This window comes from Aphelocoma coerulescens, chromosome 5, assembly GCF_041296385.1.
Source record: "Aphelocoma coerulescens isolate FSJ_1873_10779 chromosome 5, UR_Acoe_1.0, whole genome shotgun sequence".
Lineage (NCBI taxonomy): Eukaryota > Metazoa > Chordata > Aves > Passeriformes > Corvidae > Aphelocoma > Aphelocoma coerulescens.
This window is the reverse complement of record NC_091019.1, coordinates 59,297,582-59,312,547: the sequence shown is the minus strand read 5'-3', so window position 1 is coordinate 59,312,547 and position 14,966 is coordinate 59,297,582. Positions and strand designations below refer to the sequence as shown.

The 14,966-nt window shown below is 37.7% G+C and overlaps 1 protein-coding gene across 1 annotated transcript in view; it reads right to left on the bottom strand.

Annotated features, from left to right (window-relative positions):
* Positions 1 to 382: 382 nt before the first annotated feature.
* ADSS1 (adenylosuccinate synthase 1) overlaps positions 383 to 14,966 on the bottom strand; it is a 28,115-nt gene continuing 13,531 nt past the window's right edge. The window contains exons 3-13 of the mRNA XM_069018424.1: positions 13,831 to 13,893; positions 13,033 to 13,083; positions 12,623 to 12,689; positions 12,121 to 12,228; positions 11,673 to 11,754; positions 10,669 to 10,795; positions 9,583 to 9,737; positions 8,275 to 8,399; positions 6,449 to 6,546; positions 5,139 to 5,288; positions 383 to 3,755 (exon numbers count right to left, since the gene is read on the bottom strand). Coding sequence (XP_068874525.1) covers positions 3,703 to 3,755; positions 5,139 to 5,288; positions 6,449 to 6,546; positions 8,275 to 8,399; positions 9,583 to 9,737; positions 10,669 to 10,795; positions 11,673 to 11,754; positions 12,121 to 12,228; positions 12,623 to 12,689; positions 13,033 to 13,083; positions 13,831 to 13,893 — 1,079 coding nt within the window. The 3' untranslated portion in view covers positions 383 to 3,702. The remainder of the gene's footprint in view (positions 3,756 to 5,138; positions 5,289 to 6,448; positions 6,547 to 8,274; positions 8,400 to 9,582; positions 9,738 to 10,668; positions 10,796 to 11,672; positions 11,755 to 12,120; positions 12,229 to 12,622; positions 12,690 to 13,032; positions 13,084 to 13,830; positions 13,894 to 14,966) is intronic.

The following is a 14,966-nucleotide window of genomic DNA, read 5'->3' as shown; positions in this document are numbered from 1 at the left end:
ACAGTGCTGCTGATAAGGAGCTTCACCGAGTTCACATCAGTTGTTCTGAGCCAGCTTTTATTGCAAGAATTTTTGCATCAATTGGAAAATGTATTTTTCCTGCATAAAACCATTGGTCACTCAGGTGAGCTAACTAAAAATGACTAACCACGAAGCCCAGTGGTAAAGGTAGATCCATGCTCAGTTTGAAAATGGGAAAGGGAGACAAAGTTTGTGGAATTTGTGAAAAAAGGCCAAACACTGAAAATCTGTAGACTGAGAGGAAACATACATTTGTTCACTAATACTGCTACTTATTTTCTAAAATTCATGAAATATTAAACCAGGTTTTTGAATGAAGTTTATTTTGTTAAAAAATAAGAGAAATAGAGACCAAGCACTGTTACTTTAAATCTGTTTTAATACATCTTCAAGGACAAAATAAACGGGCGTGGATCAAAAATCATCTGAAAAAAATCTGCATAAGGTGTAAGTATAGATTGCACATTACTATGGAAATGCTTAATTTTCTTTCCTGTTATAAAGTGCATTATGCCAGAACTGTAAGACCATATATAGCCAAATTAAAAAATTACAAAAGCTTCAAAATCCTATCCTGACTGTGTTAGGAAGCGTATATCTGACTAAAAAGGCCATATTGTAAGGGTAAGTGTCAGAAAATATCTCAAAACTTACTGTGCAGGAGTGAATCTGTAATTGCTACTTAAAAAAACTATAATCTTTATTACAAATTACAGCTTTTCAGTAAACGTTTACCCTCATTCTTCCATCCAGATATCAAACAGGATGATGCATCAACCAGTTTTAGCCATTATTATTGAATTTGGCTGGGGAGAAAGAAGTACTTAAATTCATCACAGTGATTGTTATTAAATGAAATTCCAAACAATACAAAATAATATACATGGAAAACAGCCAAAATTAAAGGAAATTTACATTAAAATGCTCTTATTAAGCACTGTGTCTCTCAGTAGATTAAAGAGCTTTTTGGTAAAAGCCTGAACTTACTCACATTTAACTCAATGTCAGCACATATAAAATCTAATAGGAGTAAAACTTTCATTTAAAATATCCATGCTATGAAATGAAATGCATGATATTATTTTTATGGTAACAGAGTAAGTCATGGGATAATTGCCTATTACATCATGCTCACTGACAACATCACTGGGTTTTTTGATGAATCCTTGAATGCAAAGACAGGCCATGTGGACTTAATGGATACTTAATGGAAAAAATGGAAAATAAAAAGATTAGGTGGAAAGTAATCCTGTGAAAATTAAGCTATAAAAGCTTTTGTCTTCAGTATGCCAAGTACTCAGTTTAGATTTGTTAATTTAATCCAGTTATGCAGCACACCAAGTGGCTTGTTAGTCACTGTGGACTTTGCCTATAAATCAGCCAAAGCTTAAATATAGTGGCCACCTCCCGGCACAAACGCATGGAGGAAGATGGGGCCAAGAAAAGGAACAGCTCTAGATCACTCAGAAGGCAAATGTCACAAGGTTAAGTCATGTGAAAACAAAACTTAATTACTGTATCTCCAAGCATCTTTATGCTTAAAGTGTCTCATATAAATGAGGCACACTTCACAGTGCTTGTGATTATTAGCACTTTCCAAGTACCTTTCAGAAGTGCTTCGAAATCATTAAATAAGGTCAGAAATCTCATTGGTCTTTCATCACAACACCAACAAATACCATGGGGAGAGCTTCCTCCTCAATTCAGACCAAGGACTGCAGGGCTTGACCCAGGGAACTCCAAAAGGCAGTGTTGAAGAGGTGAGGATGTATTCCTAATTGCCATTTTACAGATAGCAAAACCAGCAGCAGTGAGACTAAACAATTTGTCAAAGATGGACAAAGGAGTTAAAACAGAAGTAAAGATTCACAGCTTTGGGCTCTCTTTTTTTTTTTTTAATTTTTTTTTTTCTAGAGAAAAAGGGCATTTGCTTGTGCATTAAGCCAGACTCTATAATGAACTGGGGCATGGAGAGACTGCACCAGAGATGGATGGTGTAAGAATTCTGCCTTACAAGCAGCAATCCATAAAGACTTACATTTAGTGCTTTGCACTGGTACTTTTAAAAGTGTTTCTTGACACATATGGCTTTGAACATTATCTGCTATTTGGTATTGAGTGAGATGAGACAAAGGGGATGAGTATGGCACAAGATCCTCCTGACAGGTTTTCCTCTTTTCCCCATTTCTAATGCCAAGTGTCATCGTTTTGTACCCTTGGAGTGACCATGTCAGAAAAGGGCTATTTTTACACAGTACATAATGGCATCACTGAGGATGTGATGCCATTTCCACAGCCCATGGGAATGATACAAAAATATTGTTACAGCTCTCTGAGACATATATAAAACAGGAACATCTACTTGGAGAATATCGCAGTTAAGGAATAACTCCATCTCTAGAATTATCTTTTTCCTCTTTTTTATCTTTCTTATTATCTTTTTTATCTTTCCTTATTACCTTTCTCGAAAAAGGTGGGCCTTTTTTGAGAGCTCTTGGTGCATAACCATTATAAATTAGAAGATCCACAAAGAAGTCCAAGTACATTCTTGAAGATTCTGGGACCTCTCCACAGCTTCTCCATCTCCCAACCCTGGCTGCCACGTGTTATGCCCTTTTATAAATAGGCATTACATTTTGCTGAGGAAGGTCAAAATGTGTGAGGGGTGTAAATACTGCAGCAGTCATCATTGAGTCATGCATTGATTTATTCTTGGAAACCTATGAGCTGTGGAAGCGAGTGCCTTACAGAGCCACAAGTCTCAAGTTCCTCAACAGAGTACTACAGTAGAACTTGGGAAACTACAGTCACAGGACTAGCAGGAAGAAATGTCCCAGGTTCATGGAGAAAAAGCAGCATGCTGTCTCAGCTCCACTCTGCTCATGTGTTTTGTACCCTGAGGACTCTCTTCCTTCCACCTTCACTCATTCCTTTCCCTACTGCATAAAAGAAAGGCTGCACACCTGACAGCCTCCAGCCTGTTAGTACACACAATAGTTCAAAGAATTATCACACACGTCAGCTTTCTCCAGTTTGGCCCCTTTACAGATGTTATCTCGGTTACTAGGATAGGCTTTGTGATAAATACATTTTAGCTGCTCTCCATTCATTTTAGTAGGCTGTTAAAAAATGTTATATAAAATTTATACATAATTGTGTTTGCTTTGCTTTGTGCAGTCAAAAATACCCATCTAACTTTGCTGTATTTTATAAACTGAAAATCTTTAAATTCAACCAATTTCAGTGCACAATATCTGTCCTAGTACTGCCAACCCAGATACACAGATATTTTAAGATTTGAAGGAAAAAATCCAAGCTTTGCAATTCCAAAGTTATCCAATAATTACTGGAAAAGGCTTAATATTGGTTTCAACAAGAAGAAATACTATATAGGTGTAAAGTACTTTCAAATAGCAACATGGATCAATTGAAAAAAAATTATTTCCCTGTTTTGTTAGGAACACTTTTTTGGACTTTTTTTGATGACGGACATCAAGGGGATTTTACACTGAATTTACTGAGAACTTAAATAAAATGTTACAATACAGAATATATGTTGTGTTTCTATTTAATTCCTAGAAGAAATTGCTTGTTTTAAATAGCATTTCCATTTAAAGAGAAAGCAGTAAGGAACCGATGAACACCAAGTTGTGCTTCTCATCACTGAAGTTCTTCTTTTGTTTAAAACAGCTGGATCATCGACTCTCTTGATTTCCCAACTCCAACCCATTTAACTAGGGAGGAAAACACATCTGTTAGAACAATTACTGAGAGTAAATACTATAATCAATGTACTGGAATAATTTTCACTTTTCATCATGCTTCACTACAGACTGACCAATTTTAGGAAGGAAGTTTCATTGTCAAAAATCCCTCTGCTCCAGCTGCACTACCGGACTAAAAGTGCAGTATATTGAAGTTTGAAAGCATGAAATAATTATACCATAAACACAAAGCATTGCTGATGGAAGGCCTAATAGAAAGTCAGGAATGTTTGTTGCAGGTTTAAGTGCCATTGTTTTGAGTGACAGGATGTTTAGCTACATCCCTGCAGAGAGGAAGCCAAAGCTCTGCCAGACTCTGAAGCATGATGTGGAAATGTAAAGCTCTAACTATAAACATTATCCAGTGTGAGCAGCCACCCCAAATTCCACACTGCAGCTGTTCCACTTCAGTTTTATTGCCCACAGTTGCTACAGAATTGACTGTAGGTAGGTCTCTCCTTTAGCCATCAAACCTAGCAAGGTGTCCTAACTTCACACAGAGAACCAAAGGAATAAAAGTAAGGGGAGCTTTATTTACACATCCCTTGTGTGTCCTTGACCACATACAGGCCCTTCTCTGAGTTTCAGTCTCTGCTATCAGATGCTTCCTGATCCGTGACAGATACAGGAATTGCCACAGTTGTAACCAGCCTGTACTCCACTGATGTGACCTTTGAGGTGCTTTGTGGAAAACAAAAGCACATGTGCCAGCTTTCTAAGCTTGTTACTGTGGAAATTCCCTTGCAAACTCCACCATTCATGCCACACCCCTAGAGCTCTGGTCACCTCTAGAGCTCTAGCAGTTAGATTTGAAGAAAACTGGGTGGCTTGACCTTTGCAGATCAATGATGTTAAGATTCTCATTTTTCCAAAGTGGAAGGACTGGGCTAAACAATCTTGTACCTGTTATGCAACACATCTCCTTATATGAGCAAGAATGGAAAAAAACCAAAACAAAGACATCTAAGTTCAAACAGGGATGCAGTGCAGCATGCAGAAGGAAGGGAAGAGATGAGGACATCAGCCTAACTACATGCTGGAGCATGGTGCACAGACCCCAAAGTATTCACTGGTAGAAGGTGGCCATTTGCCAAGAACAACACATGTTTATCTTTCCTCTGGTTAAATCCTTGGCAGCAGCAGCCTGGAGCTCTGCGCAACACTGCAGACTTGCCTGCTGAACACCACCCTTTGCTGCTTCTTGGCAAGCTGTCATTTACCCCCATCAGTCCAATCACTGGTACTTCTGTTCCCTCCTGCCCAAATAAAGTGACTTCCAACTAAAAAACTGAGCACTTCCACAGTGCTATGTCTGTCTGTCTGCTGTGGCATCTTCATATGGACATGGTTTACCTGGCACGCCAACATGGTTTTCCACACAGCGGATGTAATTCTGGGCCTTGGGTGGGAGGTCCTCCCATTTTCGTGCTCCAGTTGTGTCACTCTTCCACCCAGGCATTGTTTCATACTCTACTTCCACCTTCTGTAGTATCTCCTGGTTAGCTGTGGGAGAACCATTTTTGTCACAGTTGATTTTGGCTCCTCTGCCTTAAGAGGACATACCTATGGCTCGTGACCAATAAAGTCTTTTGACAACATTTAAAATCTGATACATGAGGAAACAGTGTTTTTACTGGTTTGTTCATTAATTCACTCCTTTATTCTTAATTTAGATTAAGTTCTGATACTTAGGAAGATAAATCTGATTCAAGAGGATCCAGGAATGCAGTTTCCCCTTCCAAAAACTGTAGAATGTACTCTACGCTGTCAACATGGAGTCAACAACAACACTACAGTATTATTTTTGAGGAAATAAGATTTTTTGAGGTTTACAGCACTTCCACTTTTTGGTTCAGATTTGCACAGAATAAAACAGTAGACAAGGCATTACTGTCTCAGAGAGTTTTATCTTTATGGAACAATGTTAAATCAGTCTTGTGAAAAACTCTGATGTCTACAAGCTTTTCCCCACTGGAATTCTCATTGTGTCCATAGCCAGAAACCACCAAGAGAGGTGGGAAAGCTGGCTGCTGCCAGCCTACTCCATGCCTCTAGAATCTCCCATAGCTCAACAGACCCAACCCCTTTTCTTGGCAGAGACTGTTACACATATCTTGAAAACATCATTAATGTAAAACAGTTACTTATTATTCCATCTAAAAAGTGTTAATGTGAATCATTATTGAGGGGGCAATATATATTTTTATTAACCGCAGTGCAGTTGCTGTTAATAAAGCTTAATAAAGCCATCCAGAAGCAGCTTTATTCTGCTTGTTTCCATCTCATTTTTGCACAGCTTTTATTTCAATTTTGCTTCATTAAATGCTATTGCCAATAATACACAGTCACTGACTCGAGTCTTGCTGACTTTCAGATCCCTGATTTTGCCAATAAAAAATCTAATGGGACGACACATAGAGGCCCTAACACAAGATTTTATTTGCTCTTAAGTTCTTGCCATTGTACACAGATGCATGGTGAATGGAAAATGCCAATTAATGGTACAGCCATCTTTATACAGATACTGCAGCTCCATAAATTGCCACAGGATGTCTAGTGAAAAAGAAATCAAATCTGATTTTAAAAAGCAAACAGTCTTTCCCAGAAGCTGTGGCTTAACAGGCAGGAAAGATAAAAACGAACATAGAGGTTTAACAACTTACCTGGAAAATATGGAATTCTTTTTCCACCCAATTTGTAGGCAACACCAATTTTAATTTCATCAAGGACATCGAGAATATCCAGTTTTGTTAATGCCAAACTGCACAAAAAACATCAGTTAGTTACACACATGATGAATCTCCTCTTTAATATTTTCCATCTTTTTTTATCCCTTTCACAAATCCCACTCAGGCAGCCCAGCCAGCAGAAACACAAAAATGTATTAGACTATGAACATTGTTAACTGAATTCATGTTTCTGGGATGAATACTTGACTGAGTTACTACGAGACATTTCCAAATGCTTGGCTGCTCACACAAGTGCACAGTGTTCAGCTCAGTGCATGAAAATGCACTCTGACTGTGGAAAGCAGCACCTGCTGGGCCTGGTTTGGGTGGGTATGACACTTGACATCAGTGACAGTGACTATTTCTGTTACTCCTACTGATTCACAACAGCTGTCTGACAGACTTATTTACTAAATTATACTTTTATAACAGAACAAGCATAATCTGGTTACTAAAACCACATCTGCAGTTCATTAAGATGGATCCCATCTTGACTTTCAGTGCCTGGGCTGTGCTGTCAATTTAATGAACCTTATTAATTTTGTGAATGAACACACTGGAAGACAAAAATGGAACCTCAAGAAGACACTGTAGTATTCACTGATCTGAATAAAACTGCATTTTAAAACTAGTAAAATTCTCCAGGACAATATTTTAGACGTTGCCCGGCAAAAATCTGAGCAGCTAAGGATTTAGACAAGTATCTGCATAATAGTCCAGGCTATATGTGCTCAGTAAGTATGTGATGAATGAAAGGATTAAATGAAGAGACTTTCTGGGAAAGAAGCACCATAGAGCCAGTACTTCAAGTTTTTTAATCTACCCATTTTTTTTAGCTGTCACAGTTATCAGAGCTGACATAGTTTTGTTGATAGGAGTGCAGTAATTGTATAGAACTGAAATGGAAGGGAACCTAATGCCTTCCTAAAGCTATTTTCACAAAAACTAGAGCAGTGTAAGTTAAAACAAAACATAAATCCAAGTAAAAGAAAAAATCCAAACCTAAAAATCCTTCTGATAAATTAATGAACAAGACCATTGTTACTTTGTAACATTAGTAGCATAAACAATATTAAATTACGTCTCAGTCTATAATATATTAAAATGCTCAGGGTCATGTGTTTGCATATATGGACAAGTTTGCCTGAATGCATCAATCGAGGAAGCCACTCGGTCCCAAAGAAAATAAAACTCAGCCCATTAAAAGCAGAATTTATAACACAATATTTGACTACACCTTTCTAAGTAAATGAACCTCTAGGAACTGGAATGAAAGCTGTGCCAGTCGCTGTACCCTTGTGTCATCCCATTTATCTCACTTATCAAGGCAGTGGCTCCAAATGATGCAGAATTAGTCCTACAAGTAGGATCCATTAGAGTCAACCAAGCTCAAACCCAAAAGGTTTTAGACCATGGCATAAGTCAGTATGAAAGCACTGGATCAAAAACACTAGAGCAAACTGTTAGAAAACCAACATATTGACCCAATCAACACTGGCCATCTGATGAAAACAAAGTGAAAACATGTACCAAAAAAATCACTCCTCTCATGTTGTAAAACCACTTAATTTGAAAAAAAAAAAAGTCAAAGGAATTAGATTATTATTAGCATTAAGACAATTCTCAGTTGCCCACTGTGCATTATTGTACTGCTTAAAATGTAACACTTTACTGGACTTATATTAATGTTACCTACATATTTATTCTGCGAAGCACAAAATTATCACTTCCAAATGTAGCGCAAAATCTTTGATGCTTACGCAGTGAATCCGTTGATCATATGAGCATATTTCAAAATGACAAGATCTAACCAGCCACAGCGCCTCTTTCTGCCCGTAGTTACTCCCCATTCGTGGCCACGGGACTGTAAAAGATCTCCAATTTCCTACAATAAGACAGAGACAATGCTGATGGGCGTTTCACTGAAAACATGGCTGGAAAACAAACGCAAACAAATATAGATGGATAGCAAGAAAAATACGGCTGTTCCAATTTCAAAGCTATTTTTCAGGGAAAAAAAATTGCTAGGAGAGGACTAAGGCAGAGAAGAAATCCCCTCATGCACAGGATTTTTGTATTGCAATCATTAGCATTTCAAATCACGTATTTAATATGACTTTCATGTTCCAAGGAGAGACTTTTCTTCCTCCTTCATCCAACAGGAAGATTTCCTTGACAGTTCAGTCCTTTATAAAATTTTGTTTGCATTTACTTTCTTCATCTGGTCTTCTGACATCTTTTGGTTTTGGGGACAAGACTGTAAATGCTTGGGACAAGACCAATGCTTGTACAATGTCGAGGTCAAAACAGCCAGGGCGCCATGCCTAGGGCTCCTCGGTTCTACCACAGTATGAGACTGCCAGCTGCTCCATTTAGACTGGCAGCGTCTATATTGTGGTAAAAATAAAGAAGGAAGAAACTTTATGTTCATGATTCATAAACCCAAAGGATACCATCAACTCATCTGAGCCATTAGAAAAGGATTTTAGCAACTAAATCCTTAAATTAGATTCGGAACACTGACCTAGAGATTGCTGTGTGCATAGCTCATAATCAATACCCTGAGCTTTCTAGTTTCTTGATAATGAAAATACAGTGGACAGTTTAAAACAATCAAAATCTCTCCCGTTCTTTTTACCAACCCATTTCTGCATGACTGGCTGATGCACACACCACATTTATTCTACAAATCACCCAGAACACAGGCTGTTAAGCGCAGAAGTTGTTCTTGTAATTTAAGCTCTTCTGGGATGCACCGACAGTTCCAGTCCACAACAAACTCTCACCACTGAAACACACCTAATGCTGTTATATAAGATGATGAAATCTGTTTTCACACTGGTCATTACAACAGAAGTGTGGTCACTGCAATGTAACATCATCACACTCGTGTTTCTCTCCTCTGATGTAAAATACCTTAAGTTCATAATGTAATTCTCCTCTCTTCACGAGTGTGATTGCTCAGCATTACTACTACCGCGTTTATTTATCAGTGGAATAACCCTTACCCCATTCCATTGACTGTTAGTTGCCAGCTGTGTATATCACATTTGTAACATTAAACCTACATTGATCTGCTCGGTGGGGAAGGCCCCGATGCCCACACGGGTGGTGTAAGCCTTCACCACGCCGTACACGTCACCCACGTGCTGCGAGGGAATGCCCAGCCCGGTGCACACACCGCCCACGGTGCAGTTCGAGGAGGTCACGAAAGGATACGTGCCTGTCAGAAAGACACAACAGCACAGCCCTCTCTCAGCAATGGTAATAAACAAAGACTGATTTTCCTTCATCAGTTCAAAGGTTTTCACTTCTATGTTTGGCTTTAAAGGTAAATTGGAACAGCAGACAAAGAAGGAGGCAAATTCTTTTTATTACGTGTCATTTATCCTTTGCAACTTTCACTGAGGATTGCCCACAAGGGAGAAATTCAAAAGCTTCCCAATACTACCTCCATTAGGCACGGGATCTATTATAGGATGCTGCTGCTGTGTAAAGCTTTTTTTCAATGTTCTGTGTATCACAGAAGGTATTTCCACTACATTCATGGAGAGCCTGGTGTAAAGGTCACAGTCTGACAGTCCCATTGCCCTGCACAAGTGGGTCTGAGTATCTGCCATGAATTGTCTAAGACTTAAGAGGTTACTCATGATCTCTACACTGTGACTCTGGATTGGAGAATCTCTTCAGTCCTTAACTTTTTCTTCACTGATTTAATTAGACTTTTGGTAAGAAAGCAGAGCAGAGACCAACTGTAGCAGCAAGACTTAGAGGTTGCCGCACCAGTTTAATCCTCCCCCCATGGCAGAGGAATTACCTAAGCAGCACTGCAATGAGTGCCTGGATTGTTTGGAAATGTGCACACATATTTAAGAGTAATCAAGACAAGAATATCTGAAGTGAAATTTCAGCTGCACTAGAATAAACTTCAGTAAAAATCAATATTTAAACCCTAAGCACTTAATCCTGTTAATGATACAATCTCTGTCTTAATGAGCTTTTCTTCTGGGAGATCTATTCCTATTAAGGAAAGACTATTTTGTTTCTCTATTTTCCTGCTGTTTGAAAAGTCAGTATAAACACAAATCAAAATAAAACTAATCAAAATAAAACTGATCTCTTAGGAGTTAAGCTGAGTTTAGAATATAACTTACCAAAGTCAATATCAAGTAATGCTGCATTGGCTCCTTCAACGAGGATCTTCTTTGGGGAGCCATGAAGAGCTTCATACATAAAATACACACCATCTCGAACCATGGGTCTTATTTTTTCAGCATATCCCTGCAAATTGAGTACAAATGTCAGCTTCCCCAGACAATGGCTGGAAGCAGGCAACACTATGTTCACTTTTGAAAGACAAAACATACAGATGAGTCTAAGCAGCTAGCCTCAATAACTGTGCTTTCCTGAAAAATACAACCATTAGCTTATACTCCATTCAATCTATTGAACCACTCAAATAAGAAAACATGACTTATTATGGCATTAGAACGCTGTACCATTTCTGCTCACAGAGATGTGCTATGCCTACTGATTTTTTTTGCTGTAATCCTCAGATAGTGTGTCTATAGTCTAGACACACTCAGAATGGGACTTAGAACTAGTCCAAGCAACAAAAGAAAAACATATCACTCCTTTTGAATATTATAAAATATCTTCAGGGTGTCAGCTCTGAAAAAGTATGACACAAAACTTGGGAAAGGTAAGAGATATTTTTTAACATTCTCTTTTCTTTCACGTTCATGAAAGCTGTTTTACCAGTGGCTCTGTTGGATTTATTTGTAAAAAGACAACTTTCTTGTAATACCAGGATCTTGAAACATGTTTCCACAAACAATTCTTCAGTAAGCATGGAAGTCCCACTGACAGACTAGACACTAACTATAAAGTCATCATCCTGCATTGTCTTGACTACTTTGAGAAAACATTCAAAAAAGTAAAATATTATACAAGAATTAAATCCTCCACAGAGTTTACATTAATGTCTACAATAAGAGAGAACATTCTACTACAAAGCATGGCTACTGTTTATTAAAAGCTTTTATAATAATGAGCATATGCATTTTTCATCTAAATTAGCTCAGTAAGTGCTATGTCTGGTACACTTCATTTTTACCTTTTAAAATTAAAATAAATATTGCAAGTGATAAATCCTTACCTTTAGCTTTTTCAGTTGTCCTTCTATATCAATTTCCAATGTGGGAAACATTGACTTGTACTGTTGTGCCAGGTTTTTAAATCTGTAAAATATCGAAATTGTAACTGTGAGGAACAGAGTCACAGAATCACAGAACCTTTGGGCAAGAATTCAGTTTATATTAGGCACAGTATATACTGAAAGCTATAGTGAGAAAATGCCCAGGACTCTGACACCTCAACCAGTGCATTTCCCAATGTTCAAAATTATATTTTAAATGATGAGAAACTCTATGAAGTACAGGAAATGCACACACACACACATTCTTCCTAATTTTCTTCTCCTTCTAGGCAATTTATATACGAAATTCAGACACATATTTAAAAACATCCCCTTAAAAGCAAATCTGTCAGGCAAAATGTCTCACTCTTAAACATAATATTTAGAAATGAAATGAAAATAGGTGTACCTTGAAGAAAATTCATCAAAGTCAGAGAGGAGGTCACAAATCCGAAGGCCTGTTCGTGCAGCTTTGGAAGAATATGTTGGTCCAATCCCCTTTTTCGTTGTGCCAATGCTAAATAAAAAGAAACACCCCCCCCCCCACTATGTATAAATACGGGCAAAAATACACTTTATGCCAAGTAATTTTGTCAAAGCTCTTCACTATATCACATATTGGGCAGGAGGTCTGAGACATAAAAAGATGTTAAGGTTCTATGATAATAAATATATAGCAACTTTCAGGCTTTGCACAAGTATTCCTAATATTCATGGTATTCAGTAAAGCATGAGGCCTCGAGTCTGGCTGACAGTTTGTTAACTAACATAAGCAGGAACAGAACAGAGTCACAGAATTAGTAACATCAACAAGGCTCTTTAGAGATACATTGCATTTCTGTTTTCCAAAATTACACTGATTTTCCAAATTTATTAACTATTTATGAAATGAGGGTGTTGAAAATATTTACTTTTTGCCTTCTTGTGCTTGACGTTGCACTTCCTGGAGCCCATCTACTGCCTGGTGAAAGTCAAACACTGCAGTGGAAAATCAAATGGATATAGTGAGAGAACAAAGGAGAAAAATATTCTTTAAATCACAGACATCCATAATCCCAAGACAAAGTGCCTTTGCTGTCACTGACGGTGCACAGGCCTCCTCAAGTGAAAACAGAGCGAGTATTCCTTGAATATTGTGAAAACATGTAAAACATCATTCTTCAGTGGACAAAGATTCCATTACTATGCTTCAGATTGCACAACATAATAAGAAGCTGTGTTAGATCTAATACATAACTGCTCTGAGGAATAATAATTTAATTTAGCATCATGAACTAAGCAATCATTTGTGAGGGTTTTTTCTCCTTCAATCAGCACTTACCTATATGTGCTCTATCCGATATAATCAGTCTTTTCTCCCAGTCTTTTAAACCTGTCAAAAGATGAAGAAAGGTAGGATTTCAGCTGTGTTGATTGGTCAAACTTTAACATTGGCTTATACTTTTTCTATGTCTTTCTGCTAGTTTATATGGCTTCTTGTTAAGATAACTAGACAAAATGGATAAACCACAAGACAATATCAAATATCAGCAATGATTCTGTTGAGAAACTTTTCTCATTTTTGACTTATCAGCTTTCTCATTTTGATATGGGCACAGATACTTCTTTTTAATGCCTGAATGCTGTGGCTTACACAAAATTCTTTAAGGAAATATTCTTGTTTAACTTGCTACACAATACATCACAAACTCTATTTGTGCCTCAGAAAATGGAGAATTTTTATATAGAAACATAAAACAATCTAAGAAGTAGAGGACCTCGGAAGGTCATAGGGCCTAAAGCCTTGCTCAGAACCAACTGAGTTTATATTTGGGCGCTGAAACTCTGGCTTAAATCATCCCTATTTGAGGTCAAGGGAAGTTTAGCGCACACTTTAGGATTTACTTTCCACCTAATGTGGCATCAAATGGCATAAAACTCCATAAAACCCATGAAAAGACTGTTTTTGAAAATATGTCCAAAGACTACCACACATTTCAACATTTTAAATACTGTTCCCTCTTTTAAAATCCAGGATGTTATGACTGCACTGAATACTTATGGTCAGAAACAACAGCTTACAAAAACCCTCAACCTGGCTGCCAATATAAAGGTAGGTTAAAAATTACTTGATACAAACCTTTCTTTTCATTCTTTTCAGCTTCTTCAAATAGGCCTGGTAAATGTATAACCACTCCATTACCTTTGGGAACATAAATGATTTATTTTAAAGCAAGGAATAAAATACTCATTTTTAGGATGCAAGGTCTCTAAACACTTGCTGTCTAAAATTTTATTGAAAAAGTAAAACTAAATTTCACACAAAGTGATCTTGAGAACTTCTTGGATAAATCCTGATTTGGGGTAAGCAGCTACTAGGCTGCTAAACTCAGGAAAACCAGAGCTGGCTTGTTTCAGGCATGAATGCCAGGCTGCTGCACAGCCAGCTGAGGTAAGCGGATTCTTGTCTTTGTTTATGGTGGACTTTGCCCTGCAACTTCAGCCTCAATTGTTCACAGGGAAAAGCTCAAAGAAGTCTCTGGCCTTACCACACTGACAAGCCTGTGTGAAAATATTTAAATCTTCTTCAATATTCAGGTATTTGTTTTAAATTCAGGTCAAATTAGTGCTGTAATACATTAGCAATGCCTTCCCCTGGCTTGTGAGCTACAGAACAGAACCCACAAGAGATAAAGAGCAGTACTGGTGAGACAGGGAGGATTAGTGATGCAGTGGGCTGGAAACAGCTGCTGTCTCCTTCTTGGGAATGTCAGAAATATATGCAAGAGCCTGTCTCAGCCTAAATTTAGCATAAATCAAGTTATAGTCGTTACTAATTGACAAGGGAGTAAATAGGAAAGCAAGACAACACACCATATTTAGCTGAGAGAAAAAATACGTTTAATAGATTTCAGTCATCCACTTGGAAATTATTAAATGGAACAAAACTGAAACTCCATGACTCACTAGAACTTAACACTCATTTCTCTCTGAAAGAATCAAAACTTCAGACAAGAGGCTTAAATTTGCCTACTATGTAAGATGTGTATATCACATTTGTAACATTAATGTCCAGTGAATGATGCAAATCTTTTTATGATGCCATCTGCACCAAATATCTTTATAGCAAAATACATCATCACCCTAAGCAGCTGGTGATGTGAACAAAAAGCGGACTGGATGATGACCTCCTAAGTAGAGCCCTGCTTTTTGGGGCCTATTTCTAGGAAGTCAGCAAAGAGATGTCAGACATAATTTATATTATTTATTTAGCTA